General features: G+C 47.4%; 1 protein-coding gene across 1 annotated transcript in view; it reads left to right on the top strand.

Annotated features, from left to right (window-relative positions):
• Positions 1 to 431: 431 nt before the first annotated feature.
• The window catches only part of LOC120917835 (meckelin-like), a 38,902-nt gene continuing 14,141 nt past the window's right edge, over positions 432 to 25,192 (top strand). The window contains exons 1-14 of the mRNA XM_040329397.1: positions 432 to 663; positions 3,454 to 3,533; positions 5,627 to 5,708; positions 6,362 to 6,437; positions 6,653 to 6,710; positions 6,799 to 6,828; positions 8,566 to 8,631; positions 10,320 to 10,420; positions 11,441 to 11,534; positions 15,468 to 15,545; positions 16,201 to 16,266; positions 21,019 to 21,160; positions 23,358 to 23,475; positions 23,556 to 23,646. Of these exons, the coding sequence (XP_040185331.1) occupies positions 486 to 663; positions 3,454 to 3,533; positions 5,627 to 5,708; positions 6,362 to 6,437; positions 6,653 to 6,710; positions 6,799 to 6,828; positions 8,566 to 8,631; positions 10,320 to 10,420; positions 11,441 to 11,534; positions 15,468 to 15,545; positions 16,201 to 16,266; positions 21,019 to 21,160; positions 23,358 to 23,475; positions 23,556 to 23,646 (1,260 nt within the window). The 5' untranslated portion in view covers positions 432 to 485. The remainder of the gene's footprint in view (positions 664 to 3,453; positions 3,534 to 5,626; positions 5,709 to 6,361; positions 6,438 to 6,652; positions 6,711 to 6,798; positions 6,829 to 8,565; positions 8,632 to 10,319; positions 10,421 to 11,440; positions 11,535 to 15,467; positions 15,546 to 16,200; positions 16,267 to 21,018; positions 21,161 to 23,357; positions 23,476 to 23,555; positions 23,647 to 25,192) is intronic.

Genomic DNA, 25,192 nt, shown 5'->3' on the forward strand with positions numbered 1-25,192 from the left:
TAGAAAAAAAACCCGGATTTTTAAATCTAAACAAAAAGCGGCAGGTCTTCAAGTGGTTAATTGTGCACAGTAAGCACGGCGCAACAGATTTGCGTAATCGCACGAATGCTGATCGCTTGTGTGGCACCATACTGAAAAGCGATTGATTGCAGAGATTTTACTCTCATGACTGAGTGTCTGATCGCTGTGCCAGCATAGCCCTCCCCCCTTTTATATGATATCCTCTCTATGGTACTTTGTAACTTTTTGACCGATTGTTACATTTGAAGTACAATTTACCAAAGAAGAAAAAAAAGATCTACAAGTCCCATCATTCCCTGGGAAGTCTGTGTACTGTGCATGTTGGGGGGAGGGGTGTCGGTCACATGACTTGCAGGGTGTCAGTTAGCAGTTCTGACCAGTAGGGTGAGTCTTTGTAGCAGGGTGAGTGTTGCTTTGTGTTGTCATAGTCACAGCTGAGCTCAGAGAGGGAGAGAGATCTCACCATGCTGCGTTCAGCACTGACCCCTCTCTACTACCTGCTGCTGCTTCTGCCTGCCCAGTGCCTGTGCCAGTCCACCTCCATCCCCTTCCTCCAGCCTGGCAATTGTTCCAGAAGCCAGTTCTACAATGTGGCCAAATATTCCTGCATCGCATGCGATCAAGGGATCCAGGCGTCGGACGGTAAGTTATGGGGGAGGGGATCAATCCGCAATCTCATGTCTGTGGGGGGTCAGGTACCCCAATGTGTCTGCCTGCGTCCCCTCCCTAGGAATGAATGCAAACGATCGGCTAAGCTGTGCGTTCGTTTGTCGATTGTCCGCTCGTAGAATGCAGATCGTTATCCTAAAATGTATCCAAACGCAAAAGGTTTCTAGTTTTGGGTGGCGTGGGAAAGGGTTATGCCGGCGCAAATCTGTAATCGTTTGGGATGTTTTTTGAGCATAAAAGTTTGAAAATTTTTTGCTGAACGAACGATAAATTGGAAAGTGTTAATGTTGCCCGTCCAAACTGTTTGCACTTGGTATATGTGAAAAAAAAAAAAATGATGTCCACTAAATGATTTATCATGATGACGCTGGGGTAGATTCAGGAAAGAATTACGCCGGCGTATCTATAGATACGCCGCGTAATTCCAAAGCTGCGCCGACGTATCTAATTTCTGTATTCAGAAAGCTAGATACGCCGACATTAGCCTAAGATACGACTGGCGTAAGTCTCTTACGCTGTCGTATCTTAGGGTGCATTCTCACGCTGGCCGCTAGGTGGCGCTTCCGTTGTTGTCGGCGTAGATTATGCAAATTAACTAGATACGCCGATTCAAAAACGTACGTACGCCCGGCGCAATTTATTTACGTCGTTTACGTTAGGCTTTTTCGGCGTAAGGTTGTTCCTGCTATTAGGAGGCGCACGCAATGTTAAGTATGGACATCGTTCCCGCGTCGAAATTTGAATTTTTTACGTCGTTTGCGAATAGGGCTGGACGTAATTTACGTTCACGTCAACCAATACGCCGTTGCGCCGTACTTGGAAGCAATGCACACTGGGATATGTACACGTTTTACATAAAACACGCCCCCCCCTCCACATTTGAATTATGCGCGCTTACGCTGGCCCCATTTACGCTACGCCGCCACAACTTATGGAGCAAGTACTTTGTGAATACAGCGCTTGCTCCTGTAAGTTACGGCGGCGTAGCGTATCAGTGCGCGCCCCTACCTGAATCTACCCCACTATTGTTCTACTCTCCCGGCCGAATGTTCGTTTTTTCGAAAAATGGGTTTGAAAGTTTTTTTTGTATCGTGTATTACCACAGCATTAGGCAGGCCATACGTGGGTATGGTCTCCTGATATGACAGAGGCTTGGGGGCACTCTGCACATGCTCAGTTTGGTGTGTATTGCTAGAGAGATTTTTTATTAATTTTTTCCTTGGGAAGATGCATGTGATCAGCACAGAACCGCACTGTCCAGGTCAGGGGTACTGAATCCTCATAGGACAGTCAGGGGAGAATGAAAACTCCTCCTACAAGCTTTAACCAGACACTGATAGAAGTCACAAGACTGCTATATACTGCTGGTGAGAAAAGGTGCCGTATTTATCGGCGTATACCGTGCACTTTTTTGCCCTGAAAATCAGGGCAAAATCGTGGTTGCACGATATACGCCGATACCCGCTTTCCCGCGCCGAGTTTGAATACTGCGCCGGCATATACCGAGCGCAGTACACTCGTGTATAGTCGGGCAGTCTCTGCTCCTCTCGCGCTCACGTCCTGGACGTACAGGACGTGAGCGCGAGAGTAGCCGAGCCTGCCCGACGATACACGAGTGTACTGCGCTCGGTATATGCCGGCGCAGTATTCAAACTCGGCGCGGGAAACAAGCGAGGAGTACGCCGCAGAAGGACGCCGGACCCGACGAAGAGGACACCCGAAGCAGCAGACGGACGCCGGACCCGACGAGGCCGCCGCGCAAGACACCAAAACTGTAAATACAAAAATCTTTTTTCCACAGGAATGCGGGTCCACTTTAGGGGTGCGCGCTATACGCCGGAGCGCGCAATACCCCGATTAATGCGGTATTTAGCTGTTTATATTTACTAAAATAATTGCATTTCCATGTTCTGTGGGAGACCAGATGTAGAGAATGCAGCCTCCTGGGTTTAGTAACACTTTTTTATTTTATTTTTACATGTGCTGACCTAAGGCCCCTTTCACACAGGGCAGTGGAGGTGCGGTGACGGTAAAGCGGCGCGATTTTTAGCACGGCTATACCGTCGTATGTTCTTGGGATAATCGGCCAGCTAGCGGTGCGGTTTTAACCCCCGCTAGCAGCCGGAAAAGGGTCAATACCGCCGGCTATGACTAAGCACTGAACCCCAGTGCGAAACGCGTCGCGATATACCCCGCTGCCTGCTGTGTTTTGTAGTGCCTTTTCTCCCTTTACCATTAAAGGCCACCTTTTTAATTTTTTTTTTGGTGTGCGGCTGTCCATATCTTCTCCTCAAAGTTTTACCGCCGGCAGTATTATTGCGGTTTCCTATTGATTTCAATGGGAAGGAGCGGCATAGCGACGGTAAACACCGCGCTCCTATACCGCTCCAAAGATGCTGCTAGCAGGACTTTTTGGGCGCACCGCTTCAGTGTGAAAACGCTTCGGACTTTCACTTTGAAGCCTGCAGGGCACGATTTTTTTCAGGCGCGATTTTTATAAAAACGTGTCGGTGTGAAAGGGGCCGTACTGTATTCATTGACAATTTTATACCTACTGCCCACACATTATCCCCCCCCTGCTGCTGGGAAATGAGCGCTGCGCCCCAGCGCTGCAAAATAAGGAATCTGATCCCCTCCCCCCCCCAACACACGCCGCTCTTCTATTGTTTGTATTTAAATTGCTTGAGAAGAATAAAGGATTAGAAAACAGGAAGTTCAATCAATTAGAAGAGAATGTCGCTGATTTGTTGTCGCTGATTCCAGGTGTGAGATGTACGTGTGCGAGCGACTCCGCCGTGACAACCCTCGGATCCCCCCAGGTCACCTGTACGCAGTGTGCGGCGGTAAGTCATCCACAGATGGGGGATTATTATGGGAAATCGCCTTTCTACTGACATGTCCTCCTTGCTTAACACAAAGGTGTCACATCTAAAAAACCAACCCCATCAAACCTCCGGCCTTCCCTTCAGTCTTGTGCAGTTGTAGCGGCTCCTCACCTGGACTGAAATGGCTTCCTCTGGTTTCACTGCACACTGTGAGCTTCTCACAATGTGCATTGGAAGCTGCAGCAAGTCAGAGCTAATTTAATTTCCTGGCTGGAGGACATCCAGCATCGTTTAGACCTTTCCTCCCTGACCTGACTGTCCCGGGGGCCGCCCCTTTTTAACCACTTCCCGCCCGGTCAATAACAGATTGACGTCCGGGAAGTGGTTCTGAAATCCTGACTGGACGTCTATTGAAGTCCTGCAGAATTACATGCCGGCACGCAGCGCGGGGATCGGTGATGCGGGGTGTCAGTCTGACACCCCGCACCTCTAATCTCGGTAAAGAGCCTCCGGCGGAGGCTCTTTACCACGTGATCAGCCGTGTCCAATCAGGGCTGATCACGATGTAAACAGGAAGAGCCGTTGATCGACTCTTCCTCACTCGTGTCTGACAGACGCTAGTAGAGGAGAGCCGATCGGCGGCTCTCCTGACGGGGGGGGTTCGCGCTGATTGTTTATAAGCGCAGCCCCCCCTCGGATGCCCACACTGGACCACCAGGGAAGGGCAGAAAAAAAAAGGGCAATAACAAAAAAAGGGCAGTAAAAAAAAAAAGAATAGATGCCAATCAGTGCCCACAAATGGGCACTGACTGGCAACATGGACCCCTTAGTGTCCATCAGTGCTCAGTCATGCCCAGTGCCCACCTATCAATGCCCATCTGTGCCACCCACAAGTACTCATCAGTGCCGCCCATGAGTGCCCATCTGTGCCGCCTATGAGTACCCATCTGTGCCACCCATGAGTGCTGCCTATGAGTGCCCATCAGTGCCGCATACCTGCGCCCCGCCATCAGTGCCACCTCATCGGTGCCCATCAGTAACAAAAATAAAAAAAGGGCAGTAAAAAAAAAAAAAGAATAGATGCCAATCGGTGCCCACAAATGGGCACTGACTGGCAACATGGACCCCTCAGTGTCCATCAGTGCCACCCCTCAGTGTCCATCAGTGCCACCCCTCAGTGCTCATTCATGCCCAGTGCCCATCTATCAGTGCCCATCTGTGCCACCCACAAGTACTCATTAGTGCCACCCATAAGTGCAGCCCATGAGTGCCCATCTGTGCCGCCTATGAGTGCTGCCCATCAGTGCCGCATACCTGCGCCGCCATCAGTGCCACCTCATCGGTGCCCATCAGTACTACCTCATCGATGTCCATCAGTGCCATCTCATTGGTGCCCATCAGTGCCCGTAATTGAAAGAGAAAACTTACTTATTTACAAAAAAAATTTAACAGAAAAAAATAAAAACGTAATTTTTTTCAAAATTTTCAGTCTTTTTTTTTAGTTGCGCAAAAAAAAATCGCAGAGGTGATCAAATACCCCCAAAAGAATCTCTATTTGTGGGGAAAAAAGGACGCCAATTTTGTTTGGGTACAGTGTAGCATGACCGCGCAACTACCATTCAAAATGCGACAGCGCTGAAAGCTGAAAATTGGCTTGGGCGGGAAGGTGCGTAAGTGCCCGGTATGGAAGTGGTTAATCATTGGATTTCAATCTTGGAAGCTCGGCATCACATGTGGGCGGTGCAGCTGTCATAGGAACGCCCACTCCTCCAGACTGACACCCGCCCATCAGAGCAGTGTTTTGCATAACTCCTCCCACTGCTTGCATCAGGAGTGAGGGCTCTAAGGAGGAGTGCCATGCCCCTTCAGGAGAAAAACCCCTTAGAGCCTCTGTTCTGTCGAATAGTGCCCTCTATCAAAAAATGCCCGCTCCCCAGGGCGCCAACAGTTTACGCAGCACTTTACAATATAAAAGGGAGACAATACAAGTTATAATACAATAAAATACAAGAGGATTAAAGGGGCCCTGGTCAGAAGAGCTTACACTAATTTCAGGCGCTGTTTATGGGTGTCGGTAAAATGACTAATCTTGTTTTTTTCTGTCCCAACAGGGACAGAAGGTTTCCCTCGACCAGAGAGTCTGTCTGAATTGTAACGCAAATACGTGTGCGTGTGGAAGCGGAGCGGTGAGCGGTAAGGAGACGGGTCATGTGATTGGTAATAAGAGACGCTAATGATGAGTGTAAGCTCCTCTGCTGCAGGGACTGAAGGGACTGGCTCAGTGTACAGCACTGCGGTATATGTCAGAGCTATATCAATGTATAGGAATAATAGTGTGTGACTGTTGTGTACATTAGAGTGTAAGCTCCTCTGGTACAGAGACTGATGTGACTGGTTTAGTGTTCCCTATACAGCACTGCAGTATAAGTCAGAGCTATATAATAATATTGTGTGGCTGTGGTAGGCCATTAGAGTGTAAGCTCCTCTGGTACAGAGATATAACGGGTACAGTGTTTTCTGTACAGCACTGCGGTATATGTCAGAGCTATATAGATAAATATAAAATACTAATAATAGTGTGTGACTGTGGGGGGGACATTAGAGAGTAAGCTCCTCTGGTGCAGAGATGTATGATCATGGCTCGGTGTCCTCTGTGTACAGCGCTGCGGTATATGTCAGAGCTATATAAATGTATAATAATAGTGTGTGACTGTGGGGAGGACATTAGAGTGTAAGCTCCTCTGGTGCAGAGACTGATGTGACTGGTTCGGTGTCCTCTGTACAGCGCTGCGGTATAGGTCAGAGCTATGTGGATTAATAACTTCATATTTTTTTGTGTATTTTAGAAGAAGATTATATGACTCTCTCCTCCACATGCGTAACGTGTGCGGGAAACACGATGCCAAACGGCGCCGGCGATCAGTAAGTAAAATCTCACAATATAGAGAATCTTAGGAGACCGTTTGTCAGCTTTGCTGCTATTGAAACTATTCTCTTTATTTATTGTATAAGAATTCTGTGTTATCGGCGATCAGATGTCTGTTGGTAATATTCGCGGTATACATAAAAATCCATCCCCTGTATGTATTTCGGCTGATTGTCTCTGCGCCGTTACAATGTATCGCTGTGTGTTCCAGGTGTGTTCTGTGCCCGCCCACTTACGGCTCTAACTGCGTCTGTCCGACAGCCAATCAGGTAACAGGGTTCATCCAGAAGTGACCCCTTTTTTTCCTTTTTTTCCCATTGGTTCTCTATAATAACTTTTTATTTTTTTTCTTTGCAGATCGGTGGTGTTTGCGTCTCGTCCCCACAGGTAATTCCCATCGGTGACAACGAATTGTACATGTAGACGATGAGGTCATGGTCCTGGAAGACTCCGCCCCCTTGTCCAGTTTATATCAAATTGACTAGGCATTATTTCGTAGACAGGGGCGGGCTGACCATTCAGACACTAGGGCACTGCCCGAGGGCCCCATGCCACTAGGGGGCCCCATCAGGGTTGCCAGCCTCAGTAAAACCAGGGACAGTATGTAAAAATCTGTCCCTGAAATGTCCCTTACCGACATCATTTTGGTCTATAAAATCCCAAAATTATAGCTGTCCTGCCTCTCCAGTACCTTCTCAGTGTGTGTATGCATACTGTACGTGTGTGTCTATACTGTGGGGTCCCATAATCTATTGCCTGGGAGCCCCATAATCTCCTATTGCCCGGGGGCCCCATAATCTCCTATTGACCGGGGGCTCCATAATCTCCTATTGCCCGGGGGCCCCATAATCTCCTATTGACCGGGGGCTCCATAATCTCCTATTGCCCGGGGGGCCCATAATCTCCTATTGCCCGGGGGCCCCATAATCTCCTATTGCCCGGGGGCCCTATAATCTCCTATTGCCCGGGGGCTCCATAATCTCCTATTGCCCGGGGGCCCCATAATCTCCTATTGCCCGGGGGCCCCATAATCTCCTATTGCCCGGGGACTCCATAATCTCCTATTGCCCGGGGGCTCCATAATCTCCTATTGCCCGGGGGCTCCATAATCTCCTATTGCCCGGGGGCCCCATAATCTCCTATTGCCCGGGGGGGCTCCATAATCTCCTATTGCCCGGGGGGCCCCATAATCTCCTATTGCCCGGGGGGGCCCATAATCTCCTATTGCCCGGGGGCCCCATAATCTCCTATTGTCCGGGGGCCCCATAATCTCCTATTGCCCGGGGGCCCCATAATCTCCTATTGTCCGGGGGCCCCATAATCTCCTATTGCCCGGGGGGGCTCCATAATCTCCTATTGCCCGGGGGCCCCATAATCTCCTATTGCCCGGGGGCCCCATAATCTCCTATTGCCCGGGGGGGCTCCATAATCTCCTATTGCCCGGGGGCCCCATAATCTCCTATTGCCCGGGGGCCCCATAATCTCCTATTGCCCGGGTGTTCCACAATCTCCTATTGCCGGGGGGCTCCATAATCTCCTATTGCCCGGGGGGCCCCATAATCTCCTATTACCCGGGGGGCCCCATAATCTCCTATTGCCCGGGGGCCCCATAATCTCCTATTGCCCGGGGGCCCCATAATCTCCTATTGCCTGGGGGCCCCATAATCTCCTATTGCCCGGGGGCCCCATAATCTCCTATTGCCCGGGGGCCCCATAATCTCCTATTGCCCGGGGGCCCCATAATCTCCTATTGCCCGGGGGCCCCATAATCTCCTATTGCCCGGGGGCCCCATAATCTCCTATTGCCCGGGGGCCCCATAATCTCCTATTGCCCGGGGGCCCCATAATCTCCTATTGCCAGGGGGCCCCATAATCTCCTATTGCCCGGGGGCCCCATAATCTCCTATTGCCCGGGGGCCCCATAATCTCCTATTGCCAGGGGGCCCCATAGTCTCCTATTGCCCGGGGGCCCCATAATGCATTCCTATAGCAGTTTAGAGAATGATTATTATACAATATAAATGATAATCTGCTCAGATGTCGCCATCAGTCAGTTGTATCAGGTGGTCTGACGATCGCTCTCTTTGAATTCTTGTGTACATGACGCCATTATTTCTCACGCAGAGCGCGCTGACCGCCGTGACGTACTGGGAATCTTTGTATCTCTCCTCCAGTTATGATGTGTGTCAGGTAAGCTACAATTATAGCAGGTGAGTGAGTGACTTGTATAGCGATGCAAACGCAAACTAAATCGCCTCAAGGCGCGATACAGCTGGAGGGTCGGAGCCGATTCTTCGAATCGGTCTGAAGCCGACAATACGGCGGGGAAAATAATAATTTGATCCCCTACAGATTTTGTAAGTTGGCCCACTTACAAAGAAATGAAGGGTCTATCATTTTTATCATAGGTGTATTCTAACCACTTAAAGTGGAGGTTCACCCGAAAACACAATTTTTAACATTAGATTGATGCTCATTTTGTGAAGGGGAATCGGGTAGTTTTTTTTAAATCGAAGCAGTACTTACCGTTTTAGAGAGCGATCTTCTCCGCCGCTTCTGGGTATGGGCTGCGGGACTGGGCGTTCCTATTTGATTGACAGGCTTCCGACGGTCGCATACATCGCGTCACGATTTTCCGAAAGTAGCCGAACGTCGGTGCGCAGGCGCCGTATAGAGCCGCACCGACGTTCGGCTTCTTTCGGCTACTCGTGACGCGCTGTATGCGACCGTCGGAAGCCTGTCAATCAAATAGGAACGCCCAGTCCCGAAGACCATACCCGGAAGCGGCGGAGAAGATCGCTCTCTAAAACGGTAAGTACTGCTACGATTTAAAAACAAACACCCGATTCTGCTTGACAAAATGAGCCTCAATCTAATGTTAAAATTTTTTTTTCGGGTGAACTCCCGCTTTAAGCCCTGGACCATTTTGCAGCTAAAGGACCGGGCCACTTTTTGCGATTCTGCACTGCGTCGCTTTAACTGACAATTGCGCGGTCGTGCGACGTGGCTCCCAAACAAAATTGATGTCCTTTTTCCCCCCACAAATAGAGCTTTCTTTTGGTGGTATTTGATCACCTCTGCAGTTTTTATTTTTTGCCCTATAAATAAAAAGAGAGCGACGATTTTGAAAAAACAACAACAATATTTTTTACTTTTTGCTGTAATAAATATCCTCCAAAATATATATATATATTTAAAAAACGAATTTCTTTCTCAGTCTAGGCCGATACGTATTCTTCTACATATTTTTGGTAAAAAAAAAAATCGCAATAAACGTTTATTGATTGGTTTGTGCAAAAGTTATAGCGACTACAAAATAGGGGATAGAATTATGGCATTTTTTTATATATATATATATATATATATATATATTTTTTAGTAATGGAGGTGATCTGCGATTTTTTTATCGTGACTGCGATATTGCGGCGGACACATCGGACACTTTTGACACTATTTTGGGACCATTGTCATTTATACAGCGATCAGTGCTATAAAAATGCACTGATCACTGTGCAAATGGCACTGGCAGTGAAAGGGGTTAACCACTAGGGGGCGAGTAAGGTGTTAAGTGTGTCCTAGGGAGTGATGACAGGATGCAGTGTCCTGTCACTAGGCAGAACAGGTAAATGCCTTGTTTACATGGGCATCCCCCCGTTCTGCCTCTCCGTGACACGATTGCGGGCACCCGGCGGACATCGAGTCCATGGGACCCGCGATCACACTCGCAGAGCGCGTGGCGGGCGTGGGGTATTCACAAAAATGACTTCATTTTTGTGAATACCTCCGTGTGTATAACATTTCTTGCACTTTACAAATTCATATATATATGTCAATATGGGCAGCTGTTCCATCATTTCACTCTTCCCCCCCATCTACAGGGTAACGCCAACTTCACCGCCTGTCAGGCCCTCACCAACATGGTCATCATGAACGCCTTTTCTTCCACCAGCACGGCCTACAACCTATACAGCAGCATAGGGTAAGTCATCCTGACCAGCCCCTCCTGCAGACTCTGACCTTGTGATCTGCTACAAAGTCACAGGCCCGGATTCACGTAGATCGGCGTTTCTTTGTGCGGGCGTAACGCATCCCATTTACATTATGCCTCCGCAACTTTTACAGGCAAGTGCCGTGTTCTCAAACGAAAGTTGCGGCGGCGTAGCGTAAATAGGCCGGCGTAAGCCCGCCTAATTCAAATTGTGAAGAGGTGGGCGTGTGTTATGTAAATTAACCCTGACCCAACGTGATTGACGTTTTTAATGAACGGCGCATGCGCCGTCCGTGGACATATCCCAGTGTGCATTGCTCCAAAGTACGCCGCAAGGACGTATTGGTTTTGACGTGAACGTAAATGATGCCCTGCCCTATTCACGGACGACTTACGCAAACGACGTAAAATTTACAAATTTTGTCGCAGGAACGACGTCCATACTTAACATTGTTATGCCGCATGTACGCCTCATATAGCAGGGGTAACTTTACGCCGGGAAAAGCCTAACGTAAACGGCGTATCTGTACTGCGTCGGTTGGGCGTACGTTCGTGAATTTGCGTATCTAGCTGATTTACATATTTCTAGGCGTAAATCAGCGTACACGCCCCTAGCGGCCAGCGTAAATATGCAATTAAGATCCGACGACGTAAGAGACTTACGCCGGTCGGATCTAATAGAAATCTATGCCTAACTGATTCTATGACTCAGGCGCATAGATACGACCGCTCAGACTCAGAGATACGACGGCGTATCTCCTTTGAGAATCTGGGCCACAATGTACAGTCTGATCACTGGTGGAGGGGAGACTGAGGAAATGCTTCCTCATGCCTGCAGCAGACTGATGACATCATCTCAGCCTAGGCAAAGTCATTGACTGGAGCTCAAGGACGGCTGTTTAATGATAAAAGGTGGAGCTTTTCTGAGAAATTATACTGTCAGTATATATTGTGGGATTTATTTATTCATGGGGTCTTGTTACTGAAAGGACAATTTTATTAATATTGCAGTTCAAAGGATGTTCTCCCTGCACTGATCTACAGCACTGTGAGCCAGCTGGGGGCCACAGCACCATCTAACCTGTCTTTCCAGAAAAACGCTCAGGTAGGGACAGTCCTCAGCAAAGTCTGCGCCTGTGTGGTATGTGTGTATTATTGTGGTATAGGGCTAGACTCAGAATGAACAGGCTGCATGCAATCCAATCTGATCCTAGCAGCTCCCAGCGGCTCTTTACATGGGCATGTTTCCTGAAGCCTCCCTCCTTTCCTTGTTAGGATCGTTGTTAAAACAGGGAGTGTAATTTAAAAACTGTTTGTTGTGGAAACCCAACTCTGGGGTACTAAAGCGGAGTTCTCTACAAATACTGCAGCTGCTGACTTTTAAAATAAGGACACTTACCTGTCTAGGGCGCCCGCGATGTCGGCACCCAAAGCCGATCTGTCTCTCGGGTGGAGGCGCCGCCATCTTCGGTAAGGGAATCAGGAAAAGAAGCCTTGTAGCTTAACAGCCTTGTTCCCTACTGCGCATGTGAGACTCGCGCTGCGCGATCCCATTGGTCCCTACTGTGTAGGACTTACGACGGCGTATCTCTAGATACGCCGTTGTAAGTCTGAATGTGAGGCGTCGTATCTCGACGCCTGATTCAAAGAATCAGATACGCCAGAATTTGTATAAGATACGACTGACGTAAGTCTCTTACGCCGTCGTATCTTAGGTGCATATTTACGCTGGCCGCTAGGTGGCGCTTCCATTGATTTCCGCGTTGAATATGCAAATGAGCTAGATACGCCGATTCACGAACGTACTTGCGCCCGGCGTATTAAAATACGCTGTTTACGTAAGGCGTCCGACCGGCGTAACTTTACCCCTCATAAAGCAGGGGTAAGTCATGTTAAGGTATGGACGTCGGAACAGCGTCGTATTTTACGTTGTTTGAGTAAGTCGTCCGTGAATGGGGATGGGCGTAGGTTACGTTCACGTCGACTAAACATTGAGCCGGCGTAAGTTGGGGAGAAAATACGACGTGATACTGAGCATGCGTGCCCATGCGCCGTTCGTTAGGTGCGTCATTTACGTGGGGTCACGATTCATTACCATTCAACACGCCCCCTACCAGCCTAGTTTGAATTAGGCGGGCTTACGCCGGCCCATTTACGCTACGCCGCCGTAACTTAGGGCGCAAGTTCTTTGTGAATACGGTACTCGCCTCTCTAAGTTACGGCGGCGCAGCGTATCTAGGATACGCTCAGGGGCGGACTGACCATTCGGTCAGTCGGGCACTGCCCGAGGGCCCCGTGGTGGGAGGGCCCGGGCCCGGCTCAGTCCGCCCTTGGAGGTGCCTGCAGCAGCGTCAGCTTCTATGTCTACACAATAAAAAAAAAAAACGCACTCTGTACCCCCGAGATGCCTTGAGTTGAACCATTAAATCCTGGGTGGGTGATGTGACTATTGTAGGCTCGCTCCGCTCGGGAGGTATGAGCTGCCCCGGATGGATGGCTCAGAGCCGTGCGGGGATGTACAGTCACTGTGACAGGCGCTCTGGCCACCTCTCCCCCCTGTGGAATTCAGCTGAGGGGGCGGGGCCATAAGTCACTGCCGCGGAGGATTGTCTGAAGGAGCTGCTGGACTCGGAGGCAGAGCAGACATAATTGCAGCACAGACACAGGAATGAACGGCATCCACTCTGACCTGCCTTGTGTGAAGAAGCAGGTCAGTGTCATAAATAATGAAAGCACTGTGATTACAGTTACTGTGACAGTCTAATCTGTGTTATAAGAGCCATGCTGAATTGATTGTTTCTTTACATTCTTGCCCTGTGCTGTGACAGTGGGCTTATTTACCAGGTAGCAGGTCAGGTCAGGACAGTTGCTATTTACTAGTGCACATGATGAGCCATCCATCCCGGCCAGCTCATACCTCCCGACCCTCTCTTACAGCAGCCACATCATCCTAGCTAGTGGGATTTAATGGTTCAAGGCACTACTTTCTCGGGGTTACAGACTCAGTTTTTTTTATTGTGTATGATAAGCTGCCGCTGCTGCGGGCACCTCCAGGGGCGGGCTGAGCCGGCCCGGTCCCTCCCACCATGGGACCCTCGGGCAGTGCCGAATGGTCAGTCCGCCCCTGCACACCAAATGGTGAGTCCGCCCCTGCACACTGATATTTGGTACACTGAATGCCACTCAGTGTACAGATATCAGTGTTATATATAGGGAATAGCACTAAGACCTGGTTCACATTGAAGAAATTTACCATGCGATTTGACATGTCAAATCGCATGGCAATGGCACTACCCGAATCGGTGCAATGCCCCATTTGTGGCGCTGCACCAATTCCTAAAAGTAGTTTCTGTACAACTTTTGGCAACTTCTTGGTGCAATTTCCATAGACATCTGTGCAGCAACCCGCACAGATGTCTCTGAAATCACCCGCCAAATTCGCACTGACATGCGGGTATGAAATCGTACAAGTTTAGCTGAACTGTCTCTCACAATTTCATTCCCGCTTTCAGTGTGAACCTGCACTAAGGCCTGATTCACATCTATGGCATTTTTTGTGCTTTTTGCATTTTGCAGATTTGCACAACAATCCATTTATCATGGTTTCCTATGGAACACGTTCTGTAGTGCAAATCTGCAAAATGCAAAAAGCACTAAAAATGCCATAGGTGTGAATCCAGCCTAAGTGAGTGTTATTCCCTATATATATTCCTTACGTTGGTGGTCAGTAGGAAGAATGTCCCTTACATTGGTGATCAGTGGGAAGAATGTCCCTTACATTGGTGATCAGTGGGAAGAATGTCCCTTACATTGGTGATCAGTGAGAAGAATGTCCCTTACATTGGTGATCAGTGGGAAGAATGTCCCTTACATTGGTGATCAGTGAGAAGAATGTCCCTTACATTGGTGATCAGTGAGAAGAATGTCCCTTACATTGGTGATCAGTGAGAAGAATGTCCCTTACATTGGTGATCAGTGAGAAGAATGTCCCTTACATTGGTGATCAGTGAGAAGAATGTCCCTTACATTGGTGATCAGTGGGAAGAATGTCCCTTACATTGGTGATCAGTGAGAAGAATGTCCCTTACATTGGTGATCAGTGAGAAGAATGTCCCTTACATTGGTGATCAGTGGGAAGAATGTCCCTTACATTGGTGATCAGTGGGAAGAATGTCCCTTACATTGGTGATCAGTGGGAAGAATGTTTTAATTCCTATAATAAACATTTATTTTGAACATTGTGTAGAGAAATTGTTTGAACGCATGCAATGTGGGCAGTGCAATATGTAGGTGGGACTTTGTGTGAATGTAGCTTTAACGTGGGCGGAGACACAGGGGGCCCCATGATCTTTTTTTGCCCGGGGGCCCCATGAGCTGTCAGTCCGCCCCTGGATACGCTACGCCCGCACAAAGATATGCCCTCCTACGTGAATCTGGGCCTGTGTGTCTCCCAGAGGACAGAGGAGGCGCCAGACACTAGTAAGCAGCAGGTGGCTCCACTATCTATGCCCGGAAGTGGGAGGGAGCAAAATACCTGTATTAGACAGGCATCTGCTCCCCCCTCCCCCTGAAAGGTGCCAAATGTGACACCGGAGAGGGGGAGGAATCCGAAAAGCGGATGTTCCATTTTTGGGTGGAACTCCGCTTTAAGTCCTATTTACACTGAGTAACAATCCAATGCACTAGTACAGCGCACTTCTGCACACCTGGGCTGTATTGCACCGATAAGAACAGTCTGGCATTGCAGTGCATTGCAAAAAATCTGCTGTGTGACATTTTAGGTGTTTTGCAGCCCATTCGAAATAAATGGGCTCCTTAACACAACGCTCTTTTTTTTTTTTTTGTTTATGTGTGTCCCCAAGTTCAACTGCCAGTCTGCAGCAGTGGGAGATTTTAGAGGAGCCAGAAATGGAGGGGGGGGGGGGGGCATGTGATCTCATGCTGATCTCTTCCTAATTGTCTCTTAGACCTGTTAAAAAAAATGATTTTTTTATATAAAACAAGTTTTAAGAATCCGTCTCGCTGTATTTCATAACAGATCCAGTTTCAGTTGGCGAAATACGACCTCCGTGGAAACTTTCTCGGCTGGCAGACCCTCAAAGGAGGAACTCTACAGGTGAGTCTGATCTGTGTGTAGGAGCCCTTTGAATCGACCACTGGATGTACCCCAATCTGGTTGTAGCGACCTGTCGTGCACAGTGCACCTCCTAGCAACCTCAGGAGAGAAGTCGTGCTTCCAGGGAAATCCTGAAGTCTTCATTATATTCACCCCCCACTGATTTCCAGAATAAAAGAACATTTTATGGAATGGGAAAAGCCTATTCCTGTCCCACTTCCTCCTTCCGCCGAGGGGCTGCAAAGGCGAATAAGCCTAATCGCCTTTCTGCAGCCCCTCCCAGTAGGCGATCACCTGGGACACGTGACAGGTCCCAGGCGATCGCCTGTCCAATTGCAAGGCGCAGCGCTGCTCGCGCATGCGCAGTGGGTGCCCGGCCGTGAAGCCTAAAGCTGTCACGGCCGGATGCTCACACTTGGAATGAAGACGCCGGCCGGAGAGGGGGGGAGAGGAGCGGAGCCCCGGCCGGCGCGTCGCTGGAACGTGGAGCCGAATTCTTCGGTGTATTTAGTGTTTTTTTCTTTGACAGTATTTGTACTAAACTGTATCTGTGAAGTAGCAGTATATTTTACACCCTGGCCCGGGTTGGGGTAATGATGGGCGTTTGCTTTCTCTGTATGATATATATATAATATATGTATACTGTTTATTGCAGATGTGTCCGAATACGCAGAGCACGTGGGATGCAGCATTTAAATTCGGTACCTACTACAGTCTGTCAGTAAGTGAACCTTTTTATTCCTGGATTTCTTCATTTTTCACAGTGATGTCATCACTCACTTTTTTTTTTTTTATATATACATAGGGATAGTATAACTATGCAGGTTTTGGTGAGACAGGTTTAAGGCCTATTGCACATAGGTGGCAAAAGAGCAGTAAAAATAGGCGGCTGACATAGGCGTGCACACAGGGTGTGCCTGGGCACACCCTAATCACTCTGTTTGGCGCAGATTTCCCCTCTTTAAACCCCTGATATTTCAGCAAAGCCCCCTAACGGTGCCCTTGTAAAACAAAATAAAATTGTAAAAAAATAATAAAAAATAAAATGATAAAAATAAAAACTACAGACACCATCCACGGTGTCAGCAACGAATCACCCTGGGTGGCGCAGATTCCCCATGTTTAAACCCCTGAAATTTTTGCAAAATCCCCCTGACGGGGCTGATAAAAAAAATTTAAATAAATTAAATTTAAACAAATAATAAAAAATAAAATGATAAAAATAAAAACTACAGACACCATCCACTGTGTCAGCAACTAATCACCCTGGGTGGCGCACATTCCCCCAGTTTAAACACCTGATATATTTTAGCAAATCCCCCTGATGGGGCTCCAAAAAATGTAAAAAAAAATTATAATAAAAAAATGTAATTGTAAAAAATTATAAAAAATAATAATACAATACTAAAAAATAAAAACTACAGACACCATTCACTGTGTCAACCACTAATCACCCTTGGTGGCACAGATTCCCCATGTTTAAACCCATGACATTTTTGCAAAACCCCCCTTAATGGGCTGATAAAAAAATTAAAAATAATTTAAACAAATAATAAAAAATAAAATGATAACAATAAAAACTACTGACACCATCCACTGTGTCGGCCACAAATCACCCTGGGTGCTGCAGATTCCCCCAGTTTAAACCCCTGATATTTTAGCAAATCCCCCTAACGGGGCTCCAAAAAATGTAAAAAAAAATTATAATAAAATAATGTAATTGTAAAAAATTATAAAAAATAATAATACAATACTAAAAATAAAAAACTACAGACACCATTCACTGTGTTAACCACTAATCACCCTGGGTGGCACAGATTCCCCATGTTTAAACCCCTGAAATTTTTAAACAAGTAATAAAAAAAAAAATAACAATAAAAACTACTGACACCATCCACTGTGTCGGCCACAAATCACCCTGGGTGCTGCAGATTCTCCCTGTTTAAACCCCTAAAGTTTTAGCAAAACCCCCTGACAGGGCTCCTAAAAAACAAAAAAGCAAAAAAAACAAAATAATACTAAAAACTACTGACACCATCCACTGTTTTAACCACTAGTCATCCTGGGTGGCGCAGATTCCCCCTGTTTTAAACCCCTGAAATTTTAGCAAAACCCCCTGACTGGGCTCCTAAAAAAAATTGTCAAAAAATGTATCATTTTTTTTTATTTTTTTTTTTATAATAAACAATAAAATAACAATAAAAACTACTGACACCATTCACTGTGTCAACCACTAATCACCCTGGGTGGCACAGATTTCCCCAATTTAAACCCCTAAAATTTTAGAAAAACACCCTAATGGGGCTCCTAAAAAAACAAAAAGCAAAAAAATTTAATAAAATTGTAAAAAATAAAATGACAATAAAAACTACCGACACCATCCACTGTTTTAACCACTAGTCACACTGGGTGGCGCAGATTCCTCCTGTTTAAACCCCTGAATTTTGAGCAAAACACCCTGATGGGCTCCTAAAAAAAATTGTAAAAGAAATTATAAAGAAAATGTAATTGTAAAAAATAATAAAAAGTAAAATGAGAAAAATAAAAACTACAGACACCATTCACCGTGCCAGCCACCAAACACCCTGGGTGGCGCAGATTCCCCCAGTTTCAACCCCTGATATTTTAGCAAATCCCCCTGATGAAAATGTAAAAAAATAATAAAAAAATTAAATTGTAAAAAATAATAAACAATTAAATAATAAAAATAAAAACTACTGACGCCATCCACTGCCCTACCAACACCAATCTCTGCCCCACTGACACGTCAGAATAAATGTATGCATGCATGTGTTTGAGCTTCGAGGTGCACACCCTAATGCAATTGGCTGATCTGTGTTTTTCCACCCTGACCACCCACCTAAAACCTAACATGGCGGGTGGAAGGGTAGACGCCCCAATTTTTTGCTTCCCAGCAAATAATGCTAAAGAACATTATTTTTTTATGGATTCTGAGGGGGGACCCCACGCGTTTTTTTTTTTTTTTTTGCACTGCAATTTGCAGTGCTATTTTTTTTTTACAGATTTTGTTGAATTTTTTAATTTAAATGTATTTTTTTATTTTTTCTTGCATTTATTATGTGTAGCACTACACTTTGTGGTTCTAATGTCGGTATACTTTGTATCCAGGTATGGTGTTGGCTGCTGCTTTTTATCACCCAAGCGTTTATTTTTCACTATTCAATTTGGATTCCATAATGCTGAACTCTAACTAACAAAGGCCAAGCAGTGCAGGTTGGGTAAACCCCCTCCCCCCCCCCTCCCGCCGCCCTCTCTGTTGGTGACATATTAACTAAGATGGAATGTTAGTCCACACACGAGTGTGTTACCTTTTTAACATTATTTTCCTCCAAACAAAATAAATAAATAAATGTCGTATTTTATTCCACATTTACCGTATTTATCGCGGTATAACGCGCTCCCGCGTATACCGCGCACCCCTAATGTTGCCCCCATTCCTGTGGAGAAAAAGTTTATTTTTGTACTGCGGCTTCGGGTGTCCTCTTCGTCGGGTCCGGCGTCCTTCTGCGGGCTTCGGGTGTCCTCTTCGTCGGGTCCGGCGTCCTTCTGCGGGCTTCGGGTGTCCTCTTCGTCGGGTCCGGCGTCCTCCCCGCTCGTTTCCCGCGCCGAGTTTTGAATACTGCGCCGACATATACAGAGCGCAGTACACTCGTGTATTGTCGGCAATGCTCGGCAACTCTCGCGCTGACGTCCTGTACGTCCAGGACGTGAGTGCGGAAGGAGCCGAGACTGCCCGACTATACCCGAGTGTACTGAGCTCGGTATATGTCGGCGCAGTATTCAAAACTCGGCGCGGGAAATCGGTATCGGCGTATACCGTGCACCCACGATTTTGCACGATTTTCAGGGCAAAAAAGTGCGCGGTATACGCCGATATATACGGTAGTTTGGCTCATCGCGGGTCCCTTTTAGAGCTTATTATGATCGATCTTGTGACTTGTTGTTCTGACTTCGGTCGGCCTCTTGTGTTTTTCATGGATATGTTTTCGGTGGAATGCAAGAATAAGAGCCGTGTTGTGTTTTTATTCCATTAACAGACCCCAGCAAAAAACATGGCGAGTATCGTATAAGTACAGCGCTAATGCCGCGTACACACGGTCGGAAATTCCGCCAGCAAAAGTCCAATGGTTCACATCTCCACGCCGAACGCCAAACGCCTGAAAAAAGTCCCGGGCCTTTTTTTCAGGCGGCTTTCGGCGTTCGGCATAGGAGATGTGAACCATCTCCATAGAGGGGGTGAAGGCTGCATTCACAATCGCGGCGTTTTGTCGCCGCAAATCGCGGTACAAAACGCTGCTATTTGTCGCCGCAATTCGCGGGACAAAACGCAGCGATTTTGTACGCCGAGGTGTGAATGCAGCCTAAGTCGGACTTTTGCTGGCTGAATTTCTGCCAGCAAAAGATTGAGAGCGGGTTCTCTATTTTTCCAACGGAAAAAATTCCGATCGCCTGTAGCAATTCCGCCACACAAAATTCCTGACGCATGCTCGGAAACAATTCGACGCATGCTCGGAAGCATTGAACTTAATTTTCTCGGCTCGTCGTAGTGTTGTGCGTCACCGCGTTCTTGACGGTCGAAGGTTCAGAGAACTTTTGTGTGACCGTGTGTATGCAAGCCAAGCTTGAGCGGAATTCTGTACTAAAAACCATCCAAGGTTTTTCCCGACGGAAAATCCAATCGTGTGTACGGGGCATAAGTTTCTTAAAGGGTCACTAAAGGAATTTTTTTTTTTAGCTAAATAGCTTCCTTTACCTTACTGCAGTCCTGGTTTCATGTGCTCATGGTTCGTTTTTGCTTTTAATGTTGCTGTAAATCCTCTCTGTTCTGGACACTTCCTGGTTGCCTGTTCCTGATAACCACAGTACTGGGAGATTTCTCACGGTGGTCACTAATGTGATTATTGTGTGTAAAACGAAACTGGATTGGTGCTGAGGAGTTTTAGACAAAGTATCACTGCTCTCTATTGGCTGACTGCCCTCTAGTGGCTCTCTGTACATCAGAGAACCAGCAAACAACAACAAAAACGAAACTACACTGCAGGCACATTATATGATTGTTTTTTTATCTATTTTTTAATCATTTTTAAAAGGAATCAGTTAACTATTATGTCTCTATGCCCTGTAAACAATCATTTCAGCTAAAAAAAAAAATTCCTTTAGTGACCCTTTAAATCATCAGCCCATGAATGGCTGGAGATAGGATCCTTCTTCAAGACTCCCAGACTGCTCTTGGTGACTGTAATACAGTGACAGTTGGGCAGCGCCATCTTGTGGACAAATAAAGTTCTGCACTTCAACAACATTGCAGAGTTTTACAGCAATGTTTTTTTCGTATAATATAAATAAATAGAAGATTTGTTATCTGCCACAGATGGCTGTTACAATTGAAATTCCTCCTGCATTAATGCTGGACCATTCATTGCCCCGTAATACCATCATTCTGTGATTTCAGTGTTCGCTGGCCGTGTCCAACCTCTTCCAGGCAGTGTCAGAGCCTGTGTTCTACGAGCTTTTCCTCCTCTACACCAGTACCAGCGGTGCCAGCATGCTGTGGCCAATACCGGTGTGGAATGCCAACATCCAGGGTGGCTCAGGTAGGTTATAGTCATTGTTATTCCAAGATTTGAGAACGGTGATGACGACACATTTAAAGGAGCTCTATGGAAAGTTTTAATATATTTATTCAGTCAGCAGCAGATCTAAATCCAGGTCAGGGCCACTGATGAAGCAGTACAACCGGCCCTCATCAGATGAGCAGGGGGCCCCATGCATCTGACAAGCAGGGAGGGCCAGCTGTACTGCCTTATTGCTGAAACCAATTCCCCTGTGGCTCCTCCTACAGCTTTTTCCTCCTCCTCCCTCCCATTCGTGATGCAGCAGGAGGAGCCACAGGGGGTTGGTTCCAGTATCTGACCCCTGCTTCTCCAATCACCACTCCTGCAGAGACACAAACAACTGCAGGGAAATTGCATCATTGCGGGAGGGGCAGAGACACACCTACTGCAGGGAAATCTCACCATTGTGGGAGGGGCAGAGACGCAAACTACTGCAGGAAATCTCACATTGTGGGAGGGGCAGAGACACAAACTACTGCAGGAAATCTCACCATTGTGGGAGGGGCAGAGACACAAACTACTGCAAGAAATCTCACCATTGTGGGAGGGGCAGAGACACACCTACTGTAGGGAAATATCACATTGTGGGAGGGGCAGAGACACAAATTACTGCAGGGAAATCTCATCATTGTGGGAGGGGCAGAGACACACCTACTGCAGGGAAATCTCATCATTGTGGGAGGGGCAGAGACACACCTACTGTAGGGAAATATCACATTGTGGGAGGGGCAGAGACACAAATTACTGCAGGGAAATCTCATCATTGTGGGAGGGGCAGAGACACACCTACTGCAGGGAAATCTCACCATTGTGGGAGGGGCAGGGACACAAACTACTGCAGAAAATCTTACCAGTGTGGGAGGGGCAAAGACGACACCTACTGTAGGGAAATCTCACATTGTGGGAGGGGCAAAGACACAAACTACTGCAGGGAAATCTCACATTTTGGGAGGGGCAGAGACACAAACTACTGCAGGGAAATCTCACCATTGTGGGAGGGGCAGAGACACAAACTACTGCAGGAAATCTCATCATTGTGGGAGGGGCAGAGACACACCTACTGCAGGAAATCTCATCATTGTGGGAGGGGCAGAGACACACCTACTGCAGGAAATCTCACCAGTGTGGGAGGGGCAGAGACACAAACTACTGCAGGAAATCTCACATTGTGGGAGGGGCAGAGACACAAACTACTGCAGGAAATCTCACCATTGTGGGAGGGGCAGAGACACAAACTACTGCAGGAAATCTCACCATTGTGGGAGGGGCAGAGACACAAACTACTGCAAGAAATCTCACCATTGTGGGAGGGGCAGAGACACACCTACTGTAGGGAAATATCACATTGTGGGAGGGGCAGAGACACAAATTACTGCAGGGAAATCTCATCATTGTGGGAGGGGCAGAGACACACCTACTGCAGGGAAATCTCATCATTGTGGGAGGGGCAGAGACACACCTACTGTAGGGAAATATCACATTGTGGGAGGGGCAGAGACACAAATTACTGCAGGGAAATCTCATCATTGTGGGAGGGGCAGAGACACACCTACTGCAGGGAAATCTCACCATTGTGGGAGGGGCAGGGACACAAACTACTGCAGAAAATCTTACCAGTGTGGGAGGGGCAAAGACGACACCTACTGCAGGGAAATCTCACATTGTGGGAGGGGCAAAGACACAAACTACTGCAGGGAAATCTCACATTTTGGGAGGGGCAGAGACACAAACTACTGCAGGGAAATCTCACCATTGTGGGAGGGGCAGAGACACAAACTACTGCAGGAAATCTCATCATTGTGGGAGGGGCAGAGACACACCTACTGCAGGAAATCTCATCATTGTGGGAGGGGCAGAGACACACCTACTGCAGGAAATCTCACCAGTGTGGGAGGGGCAGAGACACAAACTACTGCAGGGAAATCTCATCATTGTGGGAGGGGCAGAGACACAAATTACTGAAAGGAAATCTCCCCATTGTGGGAGGGGCAGAAACACAAAATACTGCAGGGAAATCTCATCATTGTGGGTCTAATGTTCCTTTTTTATAATTTGAGAAAATTTTCCTTTAAATTAAAGCAAAAGTTTGCAAACTGGCTTGGACATGCTGGGATTTGTTGTTCAACAACTGTATAGCAGGACTGTAACTGACCTCTGATGTTCCATGATTCCACAGGTGTCCTCGGCTCTTTCCCTCTCCGGCGGTTCTTCCTGATTGACGGCATCTCCGGCAGACAGGCCAACCTCTCCAGTCAGCCCTCCTATGTCACTGTGGCTACAAGCCTCGCTCTGAGGTAGCGCTATTCTCTATTTCTTCTCCGCCCTAAACATATGATCCACCGCATTACTAACCACTGCACCTCCTTCCAAACAGCATCTACCTTCCGGTCAGCCCTCCGAGCAGCCAGCCGCCCTTCCAGCTCACCGTAACATATCAGAAGCAGACCCTACAGACGTCCGCACAGGTCAGTGCCCCCTTTCTAAAGCGGGAACCACTTCCCAGAATCCTTTGCTGGCTGTGAATTATCAGAACAGTCAGACAATTTAGAGTAATTTATAATCAAATTCTGTTTTTTTTTTTTTTTACATTCACTTCCTGACATCTTGGTATATTAATATAGACGTCCTCTCCTTTGCATGCTCCCCGCACGCCCCCTGCAGGGCGTGCGCTGTTATCACTGAGACTCGGGTGATCACAGATCGGAGTAAGGGGCCGATCCTGACCCCTTACCACGTGATCAGCTGTCAGCCAATGACAGCTGATCACGTGATGTAAACAAAAGCTTGGTAATCATTTTTTTTCCCTCCTCCGGCTTTTGTGCAAGGCACATCAGTCCCGAAGAGGAAGAGGCACATCCACCTCATCTTTGCCCACAGGTACCGCCTGCCAGTGCCACAAATCGGTCCCCCCCCAGTGCAAGTCAGTGCCCCCTTTCTAAAGCGGGAACCACTTCCCAGAATCCTTTGCTGGCTGTGAATTATCAGAACAGTCAGACAATTTAGAGTAATTTATAATCAAATTCTGTTTTTTTTTTTTTTTTACATTCACTTCCTGACATCTTGGTATATTAATATAGACGTCCTCTCCTTTGCATGCTCCCCGCACGCCCCCTGCAGGGCGTGCGCTGTTATCACTGAGACTCGGGTGATCACAGATCGGAGTAAGGGGCCGATCCTGACCCCTTACCACGTGATCAGCTGTCAGCCAATGACAGCTGATCACGTGATGTAAACAAAAGCTTGGTAATCATTTTTTTTCCCTCCTCCGGCTTTTGTGCAAGGCACATCAGTCCCGAAGAGGAAGAGGCACATCCACCTCATCTTTGCCCACAGGTACCGCCTGCCAGTGCCACAAATCGGTCCCCCCCCAGTGCAAGTTGGTGCCACCTATCAATGCTCACCAGTTGTGCCAATCAGTGCCACCCAGCAGTGCTGCGTATCAGTGTCACCTGCCACCCATCAGTGCCCATCACTGCCAGCTATCAGTGCACACCAGTGCCACCTATCAATGCCCTTCAGTGCCACCTCTCAGTGCCCACCAGTGCCCATCAGTGCAGCCTCATCAGCATACATCAATAAAGGAGAAAAATTACCTTTTTGCTAACTTTTATAACAAAATATAAAACGGTTTTGTATTTTTTTTTTAATCGGTCTTTTAACTAAAAATAAAAACTGCAGAGGTGATCAAATACCACCCAAAAAAAATGCTCTATTTGGGTACAGTGTTGTATAACCGCACAATTGTCATTCAAAGAGTGAGAGCGCTGAAAGCTAAAAATTGGTATGGGCAGGAGGGGGGTTTAAGTGCCCAGCAAGCAAGTGGTTAAAGCGGAGTTCCACCGAAAAAAAATATATTAAAAGTCAGCAGCTACAAATACTGCAGCTGCTGACTTTTAATATATGGACACTTACCTGTCCAGGGTGCCCGCAATGTTGGGTCCGGAAGCCGATTTGTCCCTCAGCTAAGTGGCAGCAAATACCTGTATTACACAGGTATCTGCTCCCTCCTCC

The sequence above is a fragment of the Rana temporaria genome, chromosome 11 (assembly GCF_905171775.1).
Source record: "Rana temporaria chromosome 11, aRanTem1.1, whole genome shotgun sequence".
In the NCBI taxonomy this organism is placed as follows: Eukaryota; Metazoa; Chordata; class Amphibia; order Anura; family Ranidae; genus Rana; species Rana temporaria.